Genomic DNA, 19,411 nt, shown 5'->3' with positions numbered 1-19,411 from the left:
AAATTAGAAATGTTTCCAATTACACATATCTTCATGCTCTTATATAGGACATTCACCTTGAATATCTTTAACATCCTCAGTTGAGTAATATATAATATGGCTGATATCAATAATTAATATAGCAGCATCTCCTATAGATTACCAAATTTTGCTTTCATTAATTTGAATGTGATTATTTTTAAAAAGGTCTTAATCCATTATGTTAAACCCTTTTGTTTATTTCCATTTTCCCCATCCTTTAGAGAATATTTGAGGAAGATTTTTTGGTATGTGCATTTTGTATATGCTATACATGCCAAATAGATTTCCCAAGATGAAACTCTGAGCTCATTTGGAAGTAATTTTTCATAGCACATGAATCAGAACTCTTATTTTCTTCTCAGCAATACTGGTATTTTATTGCTTCCATCTATAGTCCAAAATGCTTTTAGCAGTAAGAACCCTGAAGCCAAACACACGAAACACTAAGAAAATGGGAACTTCTGGACATTACAATTTTTGTCTCTCTTTCACAGTTCTTCCCACCCCTGGGAGAGCAAAATCACTTTAAGCTCCCTATGAAACAGGAACATGGTGAGCACAAATGATTGACTGAAGTTGGTGTTGTTGATTTAGGAGTGTTCAGCTTATAGGTCAGGTGTAAAACCCTTAAACCTGCTTGTCAAAGTCTGTGTGTCAAACACCCATGGGTTTTTCCAGATTCTGCCCAAATGTTACTTTCTCTGTGAAGGTTTCTCGAGTAAGCTCAGGCAAGGTTAGGCAGTTCCTCCTTCGCATTATTATAGCACCTTGACATATTCCTATGGCAGCACTTATCAAATTACATTGCATTTACTTGCCTGTCTCCTTTCATTCATGGACAGAGACGATTTTCTTCCTTTTATCTCTGGACTAAAGTGTTACCAAAATCAAGTTGATTTTCAATAAATAATAATCAAATGGATGGATAGAGAATGGCTAATAATATTCTTCATTTGCATCGCATAGGTTATGAAGTGTTTTCACATAGTGTTGAGAAACACACGGCAGGAATTATCATCTGTATTTTATAAATGAGGAAACTGATGCCCAGAGAGGTTACATAACCAACCCAAGTTCAAAACAACTCATGGCAGCAAGTCAATCATGATTTGTAAGGTAAAAGTGATAGTAACAGTGTTCTGAAAGGCAGACAGCAATGGCTGACCAGGGCACATTGTAGGAGCTGGTTATCTGTTTTGAAAGCTCTGAAAATCAATGTTAGCAGTATCTCAAGAAATTAACATAAATGCACACAAAACTGGACTTCAGAATGTTAACTTATTCACGATGAGAACAAATTATTATTATATTATTGTGACAAATTATTTCCCTGTACTCAAGCTACATACAGAATAAAACCAGTAGACAAATATATACTATTTATGTATGTAATTCATATGACTCTCTGAAATTCTATGGCTCACAGATGTCTAAAGAGGGATAGATTCTTAGAGATCAGGAGTATAATCATTTATAAGTATAATTCTTGGCAAAATTTCTAAGCATCTGGCTAACATGATTAAACATAGGTTGCCACACAGGAATTGTCCTTAAACAAATACTGTAAAATGGGAGAAGTACATCAAATTCTATTCTGTGACTATAGGGGAAGTGAGAGGCACTAATATGACAGACAGTGTTTTCAGATCCAATCCATGTTAAAACAAGGCACTTTTTAATAGAGATTAACATTATTAATTATATTTATCTCCATCTATTCATAGACAATTTATTGGATTCATCTTTTTAATGTGTCAACTGAAGTGTATTTTCTAGTCTCCATTCTTTTTCAACATATTTTTTTCTTCCTGAAAATAGTCCAAGTAGATATAAGATAGGCATTCACAAGTTCACATCATATTTATAACTTTATGTTTTGAAAGTAGTTGCATGAGTCATTGTCAGAACACATTTTACTAGTTCCTGGCCAGTTATAAAGTTAAATATGTGTGTTTATTAAGGAGTAAAGAACAAAGACCAAAATAAGCAATTGTTCTCAGCAAAAAAAAAAAAAAAAACAAACCCAAAACCAAAACAAAACATCATATTTATGAGAGTTTTTGATTTAGCTTCTACCCAAAAATAGCATGTGCTCTGGGTTACATGTTGTAACTTAGTAGATTAAAGCAAATATTTTCCACAGAAATATCTGTATCTCCCAGATTGTGCAAGTCACACCAAAATCCAATATTTTTCATGGGCCAATACAGTCAGTTAAGAGACAGAGCCTTATTTAGCAAATAATTGCTTTGGGGATAGAAACATACCTCAAACTGCAATGAATTAGTTTGCTAATTGATCTTCCTGTTGGGGATAACTGCTAGAATTCCTTCTTTAAAGTTTATCAAACTTTACTTGTTTGATATGATGTATATATCAATTACTATGCATATCTTTCTATTACTATCATAATTGGACTCTGTGCTCTTCTATTCCTTCACTGGATACAGACAAGTAGTTCCACAACATTTATACAGTAAAGCTTTTGATTCCCTCTAGCATCATAACTGGCACCCTGATATCCCATCTCTAATTAATGCTAATATTTACTGTTATCCCCAAGAGTTACAGTTTGAAACAGCTGATATTTTGAAAGAAAATTTAAGTATTCAAGGTCATTTACAAAGTCTAATTTAGAATCGATTTCTCATAAAGACTGACAAAAACTTATTCACAAATCATAGCATTTTAATGTATTAAGTGAAAGATGATTTTAGATATGAACTTTTAAGCTAGGTCAAATTATAATACTATGCTATATAAAAATCAACATCAAGTACCAATTCATTCATTTTCTTATAAAATTTCAGTACAAAAATTCCCATATATACCTAAAGTCGAAGATAATTCATTTAAGTCCCCATTATATATTAAGCCTGCCAACAATTTTTATCCATGTCACAGGTATAAAATATCTGTGAGTTCCTGTTAAAGGACTAAAACATGAAATCAGTATGATCAATAGGTACATAAAATGTTAATAGGAGAAATTATTTAAAACACAAAAACAACAGGGCTTACAATGCTAAGATGTACTATATTACTCACCAGAAATAAAGTTCGGAAGTTGCTGATATCACCAAAGAATTCTTCTATGCTCACTGTTTTAGAGTCAAAAATAAAGTATTCTCCAAGATTCTCATAGAGCTTTAGCATGTTGTTGTGCATGGTGAACAGTTTTTCATACTGGTCTCTGGCACTCTTTGTAAAGCTGTAGCTTTCTGTTAAGGAACATGATACAATAGTATCTTATTTTTTTTTTAAATTAATGTTTATTTATTTTTGAGAGAGAGAGAGAGGGAGAGAGAGAGAAGAGAAAAGAAGAGAAGAGGAGGGGAGGGGAAGGACAGAGAGGGAGACACAGAATCCAAAGCAGGCTCCAAGCTCCGAGTTGTCAGCACAGAGCCCGACGTGGAACTCAAACTCACAAACTGTGACACCAAGACCTGAGCCAATGTTGGAGGCTTAACTGACTGTGCCACCCAGGTGCCCCAATCCAATAGTATCATAAAAGCAATCACTAGATATTCAGATTGAATTATACCATAATTTTTACTTATGTACCAATTCACTAGGATTACAGTAACAAATACCACAGACTGAGTAGCTTAAACAATAGAAATGTATTTTCTCACAATTCTAGAAGCTAGAATTCTGATATCTAAGTGTTGGCAAATTTGGTTTCTTCTGTGGCCTCTCTCCTTGGCTTGTAGATGGCCACCTTCTTGCTCTATCCTCACATGGTGGTCCTTCTGCCTGTGTTTTTGTCCTCATCTCCTCTTCTTATGAGTTACATTGGAGTAGGTCACACTCTAAGGACTTCATTTTAACTTAATTGCCTCTTTGAAAACCTATCTCCAAATGCAGTCAGCCACATTCTGAGATTCTGGGGATTAGGGCTTCAACATATGAATTTTTGTAGGAACACAATCCAGTCCATAAAAACTTGCTAGAGTCATTATTTTGGTTAGTGAGTTTCAAAAATTTGTAATGTAGGCTGAACTATTTAATATACATTAATACATTAGCAAAACATGTTTGCTAAATGAAAGCGCAAGTATAGATATCAGAAAACTGCCTCAATTATCTTTTTATGGACAAAGTAGGACAGAAACAAACAGCAACAGAAAACTTAGAAAAAAATCCGTTTTTAAATACACATATTCTATATAGAGAGAGGTCACAGTGAATTATATATAGGTTACGTATGTGTGTGTCTGTGTGAATCCCACATGAAGAGGGGACACAGAGGGAGAGAGAAGGAAGAAAGGCAAGGGGGAGGTATGCAGAGAAAGGGAGAAGAGGGAGAGGGGAAAGAGGGAGAGAGATTCTGCTATAGCTCTAGAACCTTGATCACCCACAGGGCTTCCTAAAACCCAAATTGCTATTTCCTGAGGATAAGCCCAGGAGACTGAGAATTTCTAATGCGTTCCCAGGTGATCCTGAAGCTGCCAGTCCAGGATACAGTTTGAGTAATAAGCTCTAGAAAAGCTATTTATCCAGAAATTATTTATATTATTGTTGTAAAATTTTTATCAAAAAACTGATAACAATCAGTACCAAAATATAAATGATTCAAATATATAAATATATCAGACTACATGTATTATTATATATAAATTTATACTTAAAGAAGGAAATTATAATACTTTCTTACTGATTATAGAGGGTATAGATATGAAAAATTATCTCTTTAGGTGACTTAGAAAACAAAAACAAACAAACTAAAATTTCCAACAACTCAGATGCAAGCATTGTGAAAATTCTGGAGCATTTTCTTCTAGTCATTCTTCTATGGGTAATAACTTTTGAATGTAAATTGGTAAGCATGCTTCAGAGAAAGATAAGGGGGCTAACAGTGAAGAATAAAGGAAACCAAATTCACCTTTAAAAATTATAGTTACATTTAAGAAAGCAATAATGATCACAGAAGTAAAATATCTTTAAGTGGAAAGGTAAAATACTTAGAATTGTAAAAGAAGGATAATAGTTTGGGGCATGCTATTATAAGTTCCACTATAGTGTATTAATATTTTATGCTAGTATTATTTTATTAGGCCCTGATAAATGTGTGTTTCAAAATACCTGATTTTATAAGATTTTCTGAATTCTTCAGTATGTTGTATTGTAACTTGGGGCCAAATTTATTTTCCATGGAAACACAACTGTAGTTCTACAATGGAAATCAGTGGAGAAAATCAGACCATTTCTGGAAAATTACTTTACAGCTGACACGTATTGGATACAATGTGATTTTAAAAGAGAGACACAAAACTACCTATGTTCTTTCTAATGCTACTTAAATATTAGCATTCACATTAGCAACACAGCAACCTCTTCCCTGCTAACAAGTAATATTAAATCTTTCAACCCTCAAGTCCATTTTGAGCTCAACAGACCAGAAAAAATTAATGCATTTCTAACTTACTCTATTTTTACCAACAAAAGGGTCACAAATAATGTTACATATACATTCTTATTTACATCACCATAAATTATTTGACTTTTATTCTTTGACTTTAAGAAAGTGTTAAATATCCTGTTTAAGAGTTGCAGAAATAATACTCTTCATTTCCTAGCACAGAATGAAAGTGAGATTTTTGTTTTGTAGTCTGCCCTACCTAAACAAAACAGATTCATCCCAGAGACTTGCTAGGCATAAAACTTATCAAAGGTCACTTACTTGTACTCTGTTTGTAGTGCAAAGTACTAAACTATATACTTCATAAGGCTTAACATCTGTACCACACAAAGAAATTCCAAAGATAAAAAAAAAAAAAGGCAAAAAGCTGAATGTTTCCCATTTATCGTAACAGTTTTTCCCCAGGTAAAATATGTCCATGTAGTGATACACAACTTCATAAATTTGTTCTCCCAGGGAAAAAAACAAAATTTACTTCAGAAATTCTGTCTGTGTACCAAAATGAGAAAATTTGAAAAGTTCTGGAAATGGCTTATCTTAGAAATAACAAATGGAAAGCAGCCCAGTCTCCAAGTCCTTTACTTACTATCTTCTTCAAAGTGGTTACTTTCTAAAAGGGCTAGATGGCATGAGTCAGCACTGGAAATCTTTCAAAATTGCAAGGAAGTCACTGATGGTGGGAAACAAAGGCAAAAGAAAAAAAAAAAAAGAAAAGAAATTTCCTTACAACTTATAGCCCATTGACAAGTCCTTAAGACAGGCAGAGTGACCTGCCTCTAGGAACTCAACTGCCTTGGTGTTAATACTTTGCTAAGGGCAAAAGGCAATCTTTGCTTAACATTATTCTGAACTCCAGGATCCTGTAAGCCTCCTTTAACATATAAAAATTCCTTTGGAAACTTCCTTTATTTCTATCCACCAAGATATATGTTAGCAATCATCCTCCAAGCATATGACCCCCTGATATATATCTGAAGGATCTCATGACTAAGGTTTTATTAGACAGTAATAAATGACCTTTTCCTAACAATAGCTAGCCACTCAAGGTCCTGGAAACCTTACTTCCAAAATTCCTTAGAGACGTATGCCATCTCTTAACCCTCTCCCAACTTGAAAGTATATAATTAATTGCTCCTCACAATCCCAGTGCAGCTCTTTCTGCCCATGGGTTCTGTCCCCATGCTTTAATAACACCACCTTTTTGCACCAAAGACATCTCAAGAATTATTTCTTGACCATTTGCTGCTCAACCCAACATTTCCACATTAGTCACCAAATCCTAACTGAGACCGCAGGTAAAAAAGAGCTAGACTCCATCCTTCTTTTTCATACCTTTATTTCATTTAGGAAATTTTTATTTTCTTTTTTGAGCAGCCATTGAATTTGAGATAACTGGTTAGTACTGTGCTGAGCATGTGATGGATGCAGTGATCATTAAAGCCTAACCCAGGCCCTTAAGAATTTTATAATCTAGGGGTGCCTGTGACTTAGGCTCAGGTCATGATCTCACAGTTCCTAAGTTTGAGTCCCACATCAGGCTCTGTGCTGACAGCATGGAGCCTGGAACCTACTTCATTCTGTGTGTGTCTCTCTCTGCCCCCTCCCCCACTCACTGCCTGCCTCTCTCTCTCTCTCTCTCTCTCTCTCTCTCTCTCTCTCAAAAATAAATGAACACTAAAAAGAAATTAAAAAAAAGTTTATAATCTAATATTACAAATAATTCTACTATCATTAATGTACATTTGTATGGAATTTTTACATTTATGATATACTCTTCCTGCCATATGTCCCATATTCTTCATAACAATCTTACCAAAAAGTCAGAGAAATATCATTGTCTAAGTTTTAGAGTTATAGAAACTAGATAAAAGGCTTTCATCCATCTAGGGTTAGCACGTAGTGAAGGGGAGCAGAATATGCCACCTCAAAATATGCCTCATGGGCATAAATTTATTTTTAAATATTTTTCATTTCAAGTTTGTATTTAAATTCCAGTTAGTTAACATATAGTATAATATTAGTTTCAGGATTAGAATTTAGTTATTCATCACTTACATACAACACCCAGTGGTTATCACAACAAATGCCCTCCTTAATGCCCATCATCCATTTAGCCAATCCCCCCTACCTCCCCTCCAGCAGCCTTCAGTTTGTTCTCTATAGTTAAGAGTCTGTTTTATGGTTTGACTCTCTTTTCCCCACTGTGTTCATCTGTTTTGTTTCTTAAATTCCACATATGAGTTAAATCATATGGTATTTGTCTTTTTCTGAACTGTGAGAAGATTTTTATAAGTGATCTAGTATCCAGAATCTATAAAGAACTTATCAAACTCAACACCCCAAAAAACAAATAATACAGTTAAAAAAGGGCAGATGGCATATATTATTTTGGGTTGATTTGGAAATAGCAGACACCAGAAAAGCTCTGAAAAGAATAAAAGTTACCTTTTTGAAAGGAAAATATACATTTATAAAGGAAATCTCCATTTGTAAGGGTGTCTCCCTCTTTGTACCAGGAAGAGAAGTGTGACTCTAAATCACAAGAGAATCAATGGTATCAAGAGTGTCAATGGTTAAGCTGCAGATTTAAATGTGCATAACAGACCTTACCCTTATTTATGGTGCTTTTCCTGGTAACCATCCTCCCCTTCCCCATAATGAGTGTCCTCACACCTTTCTTTTCTATGTCTTTAAGCTGAAAATGGTATTTAAACTGGTGGCTTAAGTTTAGTATCCAAAATATATAAAGAACTGTTAAACTTAACACCCAAAATCAAATGTGATTAAAAAAGGGGCAGAAGATATGAACAGACATTTCTCCAAAGACATCTAGATGGCCAACTGACATGTAAATAGGTGCTCAACATCACTCATCATCAGGGAAATGCAAGTCAAAATTACAATGAGATAACACCTCACACCTATCATAATGGCTACAATCAAAAACACACAAGAAACAACAAATGTTGGTGAGGATGTGGAGCAAAAGGAACCCTCCTGCATTGTTGGTGGGAATGCAAAGTGGTGCTGCCATTCTGGAAAACAGTATGGAGGATCCTCAAAAAGTTAAAAATAGAACTACCCTATGATCCAACAACTACACTACTGTGTATTTACCCAAACAATACAAAAACACTAATTCAAAGGGATACGTGCACCCCAAAGTTTATAGCAGCATTATTTGCAATAGCCAAATTATGGAAACAGCCCAAGTATCTATCAATACGTGAATAAAGAAGAAGTGGTATGCATATATGCAATGGAATATTAAAGAAGTGGTATGTATATATGCAACGGAATATTATTCTGCCATAGAAAGGAGTGAATTCTTGCCATTTGCAACAACATGGATGGAATTAGAAAGTATAATGCTAAGGGAAATAAGCCAGTCCAGGAAAGAAAAATACCAAATGATCTCATTCATATATAGAAGTTAAGAAAGCAACAGGAAAAAAAAGAAAGAAACCAAGAAAATCCCTTAACTATAGAGAACTGATGGTTACAAGAGGGGAGGTGAGTGGGGGATGGGTGAAATAGGTGATGGAGATTAAAGAGTACATTTATCATGGTGAGCAGTGAGTAATGTATGGAATTGTTGAATCACTGTATTGAACACCTGAAACTAATATAATACTTTATGTTAACTATACTGGAATTAAAATAAAAGCCTTAATTAAAAAAAGAACTGTGTTTAGGCTACCTCAGGAAGTTACTGATTTTTCTCTGGGTATTTCCCATGTATACATGAGGTATACATGTTAATAAACTTCAGTTTGATTTTCTCTTGTTAATCTGTCTTTTATTACAGGGAGGATCTCAGCCAGGAATTCAGAACGGTAGAGGGAAAATTATTTTTCCTCACCTACTGTAGACATCAGGATAGTCCCTTGATCTTTTAATGTGGTAAAAATGTATTATTATTTATAATGACAACCATCTTATTGTCAAATCGAATATTCACCCTTCTGTACTCCTTTTGATGTGTCAGCAGATTTGAATACATTTAGCCACTTAATTTGTATGACACCCACCCTCGTGACTAAAATATTTTTTATTCTTCTCCTTCTCTGGTAACTTCTATAAAAGTTTAGAGTACCCTGAAGCCTTGGTCCTGAGCCCTCTCTCTACATTCTAAGTAGTCGAAGCAATTCACATGACTTTAAATTACATGTATATTGGTGAGCCCCGAGTTTATATACCTAGCCTCAATCTGTCCCCGGAGGTATTAATTTTTATAATCAACTGCTTACTTGTCCTTTCTATTTGAATGCTGTTGTTGTTGTTTTAAGTGAACTCTCTTGGTATCACAAATATTAATCCTGTCCTGAAACCCCTGTAATAGTTTCATTTGGAATAAAGTCTAAACTCCTTCTGGGTTTATGAGGATCCACATGATCTGGCCTCTACTCACCTCTGCAACTTAATCTCATCTCATTCTCCCTCTTAAGCAATATTCCCAGGCACATTAACCCTTTTTCTTTTCCTTTAACATACCAAGCTTTCATACCCAACTCAGGGCCTTTGCAATTGCTGTTCTTTCTGCTTAGAATGTTTCTTTTTCACCAGATCAATCTCAGCTCAAATGTAACCTCCTCACAGAGGCTTTCCCCAACGACTCAATATAAAATATTCACTTCCATCACTATTACTCTTGCTTACTTTTTTCCTTATGCAAACTTACAACTATGAGACATTATCTATTTTGTTTATTTAACTCTATTGCCTGTCTTTCCCCACTTAAAAATGTGGTTTAGGAATAACCCTTGCATATCTTATTGACCACTGATTCATCAGCATCAAGAACAGTGCTTGGCACATAGTAGAAATATTATCAGTGACAAAAGTGACTTTGGGGAGGATGATTAGATAGACTATCCTGAGATCCTCTTCCCACCTGCTTAAACAACCTTGGGAGGTTTTGAAATACTTAGAAGAATCTTGAGAAAACAATGGACTTTCCAAGAAGAATTTCCAAATTGGGGTAATTTGTAGTATCTTATATCCTTAAAATAAGTATAACCTTAAGGTGGTAAAGTGAGCATGTCTAATACATATAGAGTACTTATCAAATGTAAGGAGGGAAAGCAATTTAGAACAATTTTACTTTTACTAGTTGACTCAAATTCCTCATTGTACAAAGACAAACATTTCTGATTTTTCCAGCTTGGAAGTTATTCAAGATAACTGTGAATTAAAATCACATCATCTTATCCCTAAGTGTTCATGGCAAGGTTGGTAAAATAAAATGTGTTCAACATTTTAGAATAGTAGCAGGTAAAATGTTAACCTCTTAAAAGTATTAATTTTAAATCATTTGATCTAATCATGAATCTGGAAACTTAATTTATAAAACATTATACCTCCCACAAAGCTTTTTTTTTATATGAACTCACTTGAAAATCTGACCTAAGGACACATTTTTATATTATTTGGGTGTTTATGTACTATACAGAATTGTCTAAAGCTTCATCGTCTATATTTTTGTGTGGCTATATATAAATTTTTAGAGTATATTCCTTAGTAATATTGTAATAGTATGGACTTAAACTTCACCCTGAGACAGCTATAATTCATCCATACACATTTACTCAAATAAAGGTAAACTATTTTCTTTATACTTTTAGGTACATTATATATTGGTTTTAACTGTTTTTGGTAGCTGTGCCTACCTGTGTATAAATTGGTTAAAGGTAGGTATTTTTAACCTTGACCTCTAACTGGTAAAGTAGCTGATAGGGTTCAGGACATGCTACCCCAAAATATGGCACCATGACACATTAAATATTTTAAGAGAAAGGAAGAAGTAGGAAGGTCACTCTTACTTTCTTCTGAAGAAAGTTAAAAGACCTCCATATAAGAAATGGTTTTCTTATAACCCAAGGAAAAAAATACCCTTATCTTCAAGACAGAGGGATACTGAGAAGAAATCAAATCAATGAACAGTACTTGCTAGGTTCCCCTCAGTTTAATAGACATAGCTTGTGCTTTGTACCCTACTCTATCTTTCCAGGAATTTCTAGTCTCTATCAAACCTAGCATAAAAAAAGAGGTTTAACAATTTCTTTGGGTCTTAATTTCCTAATGAAGGTCCTGATATCATATGAAAGCTATATTCAATACATTTGTATGCTTTTCTCCTGTTAATGTATTTGCCAGTTTAATTTTAGACCTACAAAGGGACTCCTAGAGGATTGAGAACTTTTCCCTCCCCTATATAGTATTGCTTTATCAAATACTAGGCTGAGAAAATACCATTTTACTTAATTTTGATGTCAAGAGTAATTGTTAACAGAGAAAACTTGTTTCAATAGAACCAAAATAAGCATTAGCACAGCACTGGTGATGAAGCAGTTTATGTATCTCATAGTTAATTGAGTTAAATCAGTTCTCATATTCATAGGGAGTACATTTATTTGAAAATTGAAAAACTTGAAATTTTAAATAGCATTACTGCTGGATTATTGAGAACATGCAAAAATCAACTTGAGATCCACTTAACCTTCACACAAGCTTTAGTTAGCAACATGGCATAATTATTCATTAAAAGAAAAGGAAGTCACAGATATACACTCTACTGAAGAATATAAATATCATTTCCTCTTTCTATAACCTATCAAAATATTCCCTAAATGCTAAAAACAAAATATTAATGTTTCAATTTAATTTGAGTATATAATTTTTAGTAAAGAATTATTAATGTTTCAAAGAAATTTATCTTTTAAAAATAGTATTAAGACATATTAAAGTAATTGGAATTTACTTACAAATCACACATTATGTGTGTGATACATATATATGTATTTAAAATATTTTAAATATTTTAAATCGTGATACATCAACAAAGACAAAAAGGGATGCATATATTAATTTCCACTTGGGTTTGACACAATACTTTAAAATAGTTTAGGATGTATTACAAAATTCTTTTAAAAATCCGATTACAGGAGTGCCAGTGTGGCTAAGTTGGTTAAGCACCAACTCTTGATTTTGGCTCAGGTCATGTTGTCACAGTTCATGAGATTGAGCCCCTTGTAGGTATCTGCACTGATTCTGCTTGGGATTCTCTCTCTCCCTCTCCATTTCCCCCCTCCCACTCCTCCACTTGTGCGCGTGCTCTCTCTCTCTCTCTCTCTCTCTCTCAAAATAAATAAATAAACTTAAAAACTAGATTATAAAACTTAGGCATAGGACACTTAATATAACAAAGATAGCACAGTCAATGATAAAAATTTTGAACCAAGATCCTTAGTTTTTAATGTTTATTATTATTTTTTTGAGAGAGAGACAGAGCATGAACAGGGGAGGGGCAGAGAGAGAGGGAGACAGAGAATCACAAGCAGGCTCCAGGATTTGAGCTGTCAGCACAGAGCCAGATGTGGGGCTTGAACCCATGAACTGCGAAATTATGACCTGAGCCAAAGTCAGATCCTTAACCAACTGAGCCAACCTAAGTACCCATAACATTCTGAGTTTTTAACATATAGGAGGTAATTATGTTGACTGGAGATATGAAACTATTTTGTAATGATCCTACTTTTCCACAGATGGCCTGAGTCAACCGCATATAAAGAAAATGTTTTTCATCATAAAAGCCATTTATGAAAACCCCACAGCTAATATCATACTCAATGGCGAAAAACTGAGAGCTTTCCCCATGAGATCAGGAACACGACAGGGATGTCCACTCTCACCGCTCTTGTTTCACATAGTGTTGGAAGTGCTAGCATCAGCAATCAGACAACAAAAGGAAATCAAATGCATCAAAATTAGTAAAGATGAAGTCAAGCTTTCACTTTTTGCAGATGATATGATATACATGGAAAACCCGATAGACTCCACCAAAAGTCTACTAGAAATGATACAAGAATTCAGCAAAGTTGCAGGATACAAAATCAATGTACAGAAATCAGTTGCATTTTTATACACTAATAATGAAGCAACAGAAAGACAAATAAAGAATCCCATTCACAATTGCACCAAGAATCATAAAATACCTAGGAATAAACCTAACCAAAGATGTAAAAGATCTGTATGCTGAAAACCACAGAAAGCTTATGAAGGAAATTGAAGAAGATATAAAGAAATGGAAAAACGTTCCGTGCTCATGGATTGGAAGAATAAATATTGTTAAAATGTCAATACTACCCGAAGCTATCTACACATTCAATGCAATCCTAACCAAAATTGTACCAGCACTCTTCTCAAAGCTACAACAAGCAATCCTAAAATTTGTATGGGACCACAAAAGACCGCAAATAGCCAAAGTAATATTGAAGAAGAAGACCAAAGCAAGAGGCATCACAATCCCAGACTTTAGCCTCTACTCCAAAGCTGTAATCATCAAGACGGCATGATATTGGCACAAAACAGACACAGAACAATGGAATAGAATAGAGACTCCAGAATTGGACCCACAAAAGTATGGCCAACTATTCTTTGACAAAACAAGAAAGAATATCCAGTGGAAAAAAGACAGTCTCTTTAACAAATGGTGCTGGGAGAAGTGGACAGCAACATGCTGAATAATGAAATTAGACCACTTTCTTACACCATTCACAAAAATAAACTCAAATTGGATAAAGGACCTGAATGTGAGACAGGAAACCATCCACACCTTAGAGGAGAAAGTAGGGAAATACCTCTCTGACCTCAGTCGTAGCAATGTCTTACTTGACACATCTCCAAAGGCAAGGGAATTAAAAGCAAAAATGAACTGTTGGGACCTCATGAAGATAAAAAGCTTCTGTACTACAAAGGAAACAATCAACAAAACTAAAAGGTAGCCAACGGAATGGGAAAAGATATTTGTTTGCAAATGACATATTGGACAAAGGGCTAGTATCCAAAATCTATAAAGAACTCACCAAACTCCACACCTGAAAAACAAATAATCCAGGGAAGAAATGGGTAGAAAACATGAACAGACACTTCTCTAAAGAAGACATCCAGATGGCAAACAGGCACATGAAAAGATGCTGAACATCACTCCTCATCAGGGAAATACAAATCAAAACCACACTCAGATACCACCTCATGCCCGTCAGAATGGTCAAAATGAACAAATCAGGAGACTATAGATGCTGGTGAGGATGTGGAGAAATGGGAACCCTCTTGCACTGTTGGTGGGAATGCAAACTGGTGCAGCCACTCTGGAAAACAGTGTGAAGATTCCTCAAAAAATTAAAAAAAGATCCACCCTATGACCCAGCCATAGCACTGCTAGGAATTTACCCAAGGGATACAGGAGTGCTGATGCATAGGGGCACTTGTACCCCAATGTTGATAGTAGCACTCTCAACAATAGCCAAATTATGGAAAGAACCTAAATGTCCATCAACTGATGAATGGAGAAAGAAATTGTGGTGTATACACACAATGGAATACTACATGGCAATGAGAAAGAATGAAATATGGCCTTTTGTAGCAACGTGGATGGAACTGGAGTGTTATGCTAAGTGAAATAAGTCCTACAGAGAGACTCTTAAAAACTGAGAACAAACTGAGGGTTGATGGGTGGGTGGGAGGGAGAGGAGGGTTGGTGATGGATATTGACTAGGGCACCTGTTGGGATGAGCAGTGGGTGTTGTATGGAAACCAATTTGACAATAAATTTCATATTAAAAAACATGTTTTTAAATTAGCCTCCAGTTAAAGCCACAAATGTAATGCTTATGACAGAGGTAAGAGGCACACTCATAACTCCTTTTCTCTACCCAGTTTCATTATTTACTTCCTTTTGTTTTTTATGTAGATTTCTTTATACCCTTCCTTTGAAGGCTATCTTTGCATTCTTATACACTCAACAGAATGATTTTTTTCATTCATTTATTCAAATACATTTATTAAATGCCTACTATGTGCATCTTCTAGGTGCTGAATATATAGTAGGAAATATTCACAAAAGGTCACTGGTCACAGCTTTCATAGACATTGTGGTTTAGTGGGAAGACCTATATTAAACCAAGAAAATTAAAAAAAAAAATTACAAATTGAAAAATGTGATTGCAAAGCATAAGCTGTTATGGAATGTATCATTGGGAGACTTAGACCTGGGGGGCTGTGGGGGGGCTGTTGGTTGAGCAAAGAGTTTGGTGATGCCTCTTGAAGGATGGAAAATTAAAACTGAGACCTGATGGGGAAGAGCCATGAGAAGGAATACTGGAGTATGGTGTGTGAAAGTTCTGACAGATATTAAATATTCTAGGAACATGAAGAAGAAAAAGTCTGGGAATGTGAGAGCCTAAGGAGTAAGTACGAGACAGGATGGAGAAGTCTCCTGAGTTACACTGGGGCCAGATTCTACAGGTCTCTAAAGCATTTTGAAATTTATCCTAAGAAAATTGTAAGTCATTGTTGAATTTTAAACAAAGAATTGATAGGATCAGTTTTCTTCTGCTCAAAGGCATAAGAACTCCCAGCTAAATTCACACACACACACACACACACACACACACACACACACACACACACACCACTAACAACAGTAACAACAACAACAACAACACAAACCTAGGACTAATGGAACACAGAATCTTGTCCAAATAATAGTAAGTCTATTTGCTAGTTCCTAACTACTGATAAGAGTATATATTATATAAATATTCAATTAAAACATATTTGATAAATTATTAAGATTGCTACATAGAATCAAAGGCAGTTAAAAAATAGCAGGTGTAAGGCAATACGTAACTATGCAGATTGGCATATAAACAGTTGTGTTTAGAGTAACATAAGAGTTACAATTATACAAATTTGATATCGGTGTGTATATTTTGGAATGTCAGTATTATTATTTAATATTCATAGCATGCACACATGGACATTAAGTAGATCAGGTCCTACCTCCAGCTTTACCTCACATTAAATTTTCAGCATCATTTATCACGTAGCAACACTGTATACAAAACCATGAGAGATTAAGTAGAGAAAAATAAAGTGATAAGACATGGTTTCTAATCCTCATTGAATTTATAAACTAGTGTTGGGAGACAGATAAATAATAGAAGAGCAGCAATAGCAGGAAGTAATGTTTATTGAACTACACAATGAACCAGGCACTGAGCTAAATGCTTTATAAACATTGTCATATTTAGCCCTCCCCAAAGTCCTATGATGCATATATGCTATTACTAATTCCATTTTACACATGATGAAATTAGCCTCAGGGAGATCAATTTACTTTCTCAAGAGTAGGCCATCTCAGCAGTAAGTGCTAGATTCAGGATTTGAACCTGGGTACCTTTCCCCAGTCTCCCATAACACAAAACTATGTATTTAACCAGCATGCCATACTCCTTCTGTTAAAAAAAAGAAAGATAAAAATACATAGTTACATAAACTAAACTCCACAAAGGAATTCAAGAAAGACATGGAAATGCATAGAAAGAAGTGATTCTGAGATTATTAGGAACAGTGTCAGAAGGAAGTAACTTTTGAGTTCCATCTTGAGGTATGGGAAGGATTTCTCAATCCAAAGAGGAGACACCCCAGGCCATGAGAATAGAATCAGCAAAGGTATAAACACATCTGGAGTTACCAAGGAACTCTGACTATTCTAGGATAACATAGTTTGAGTATGCAGGGAATGCACACCCATACTGTGATGGGTGGCAGAATAGGCCACGTAAAATATGCCTCTTTGACATGATTAATTTTGAGTTGGAAGCACTTGGAAAAACAGCAAATGCAAGGAGAGGCTTTCTCTGAACTCCCCTTATCTACTTAAAGACAGATCTTCTAAAAGAAACTCAATGTTATAAATCTCCCTGGAAGTTTCATCAAGCAGGGAAGATTGATACTTATCAAAGGAGAGAAGACTAGAAGTTTACACCTGACCCAGACAAACTTTGTTACATATCTTCCATCTAGTCTCCTAAGCTCCCATTCATCTTTTCTAAAAATCTTTTCCTCTAAGTAGCCTACATCCTCTCTCCCTTCCCCTATTAAGATGGCATGTAAGCTCACCACTTAACTAGGTATTCTTTTCCCCTGTGATATCTCTGTGCACATATTAAACATTAATAAATTTGTATACCTTTTCCCCTCTTCACCTTCTATCAGTTTATTTCATAGACCCAGCTATCAAACCTAGAAACACAGAGGTCAAGTCTTTCCTTCCCTATACCTGGAAAGGTATTGAATGCTTATTAAGGTTCTCAAGTTTTCTTTGTAGGCAAGTAATCAATGGTTTTTATACAGAAGAGTAATATCTTGCTTGTTTGTAGGAACTTAACTGGTAACAGTGGGAAGGATGGCTTGGAAGGTGACACAGTGAACTATGGGAGACCACCTAGGAAACTAACAGAACAGCACTGTGAATAGAAAGCAAAGGATGGATATAAGAAATATGGAAGAGATAGCATCCATGGGACATGGTGACTAACTAGATATTAGTGATTAGAGAGGGGGATGTATTGAGAATGTCACTTGAGTTTTCCAGCCCAAATGAACCAGCATATGTTTTGTGTATACTTGTTTTATAACAACACTTGTGAGACAAGAAGGGGAACATGAGGTGGGTGGGAGGAGGGAAAATACTGACTGGTTTTGAATACACTGAGTATGAGATATCTATGAAACATAGGGATGACAATATCTAACAGGCAGCTGGAAGTATGTGGGCTTCTTGGTAACTGAGAGAGCAGCTTCTGTGGCAATAGTGAAACCTGCGAAGTAAGGAAAACAGAACAAAGAGTTTCTCTCATCCAATCAGATCTAGATCAGGACAGTACCTTAACTGTGCTCCCTTAACACTCTTGTTGATTAAATGAACATGCCCTTACTATGAATATATTTGGCCTTGATACATTTCATCAAAATATAGAATAGTCTGGAATTATAACTTTAGCTAAGAGAACAAATAACAGATCTCGCAGTTTGTGGTAACAGTTTCCAATGAGCATTAAAAGGTCATTTAACTACAAATGTCAATGATGCAAAATATGCAGTCAGTATGAATTATGCCAAAGAGTATGCCCCTGGGGGATTGAATTTTGTTGTTTTGGTTATTGACAGAGTTACGGTATAAAGGACTTTAAGACATAATATAATAATATGTCTTATAACATAAGACATAAGACTCAAGAATAACTGTAAATAGTTATGAAATTAGTTAGAAGAGGTGCTGCCAATTACCTGGGAATCACTATGTTTCTCATCATTACTGTACACTCTCTGTGGTTTTTTATTTAAAAAATTTTTCTATACCAGGTACTTCTGCTACATCTGCTACTTTGGAATAAATGTCTAGGTATTTGGGATTGATTGCTCACTGTAAAATAATTATCCGAATTCTTTGGGCATTTTATTTTTCCTACATTTGTTTTAAAATGCTCCATTTCAAGCTTGGGGATTCTTGTATTGAATTGTAAATGGTTTCTAATCGTGCATTTTCAATCCAAGTTGTAGTTTCAAAATCAGCTAATGATGCATTATCATTTCTTGCTTATCTTTCTTTAACTAAAATCACCAATGAGGTAATGAAGTAGCATAAAAAGGAAAAAGTCTCCCAAACCAAATTTACTCATAAAGGTAAAAACTAACTCTATATTTGAAAGGCCTAGAAACTGAGGCAGAGATTTAATTACTCCCTTTTTTGCATGGAAGGGAAATCTGTAGGATTAGAGTAGAAATTCTGTAAAGTTACTCCCAGCTCTAAAACGCTAGATTCTGTAAGTATTCAGCTAAAATGGAAGCACTAATATCTTGAGGAAAAGTGAATACTCTGATTTCTTTAATGGAAATACTTGATTATATTATTTAAGCTAGTTTTATGTTTTATAGGAAGTCTTCCTATTCTAGATTGAAGGCAGATTATAGTAAATTTTCCACATCTTTTGTATGTTCTATGATTTATAAAACAGGGCTAAGGACCTAGTAAGTACAAGACAACCTGATTCTAAATTTAACTTACAATAAACTATCTCAAAGACAAACATATTACTCTAATGTAAAAAAAAATGGCATTGA

The 19,411-nt window shown here is 34.9% G+C and overlaps 1 protein-coding gene across 5 annotated transcripts in view; it reads right to left on the bottom strand.

The window, feature by feature from the left end:
* Positions 1-19,411, bottom strand: part of DIAPH2 (diaphanous related formin 2) — a 995,484-nt gene that overhangs the window by 260,236 nt on the left and 715,837 nt on the right. For all 5 annotated transcript variants that reach the window (XM_045470691.1, XM_045470696.1, XM_045470695.1 and 2 more), the window contains one exon: positions 3,070-3,234. In XM_045470691.1, the coding sequence (XP_045326647.1) occupies positions 3,070-3,234 (165 nt within the window). The remainder of the gene's footprint in view (positions 1-3,069; positions 3,235-19,411) is intronic.

Source organism: Leopardus geoffroyi, chromosome X (genome assembly GCF_018350155.1).
Source record: "Leopardus geoffroyi isolate Oge1 chromosome X, O.geoffroyi_Oge1_pat1.0, whole genome shotgun sequence".
In the NCBI taxonomy this organism is placed as follows: domain Eukaryota; kingdom Metazoa; phylum Chordata; class Mammalia; order Carnivora; family Felidae; genus Leopardus; species Leopardus geoffroyi.
Note: the sequence above shows the minus strand (reverse complement) of the source record. Positions and strands in the feature narration are given on the sequence as shown.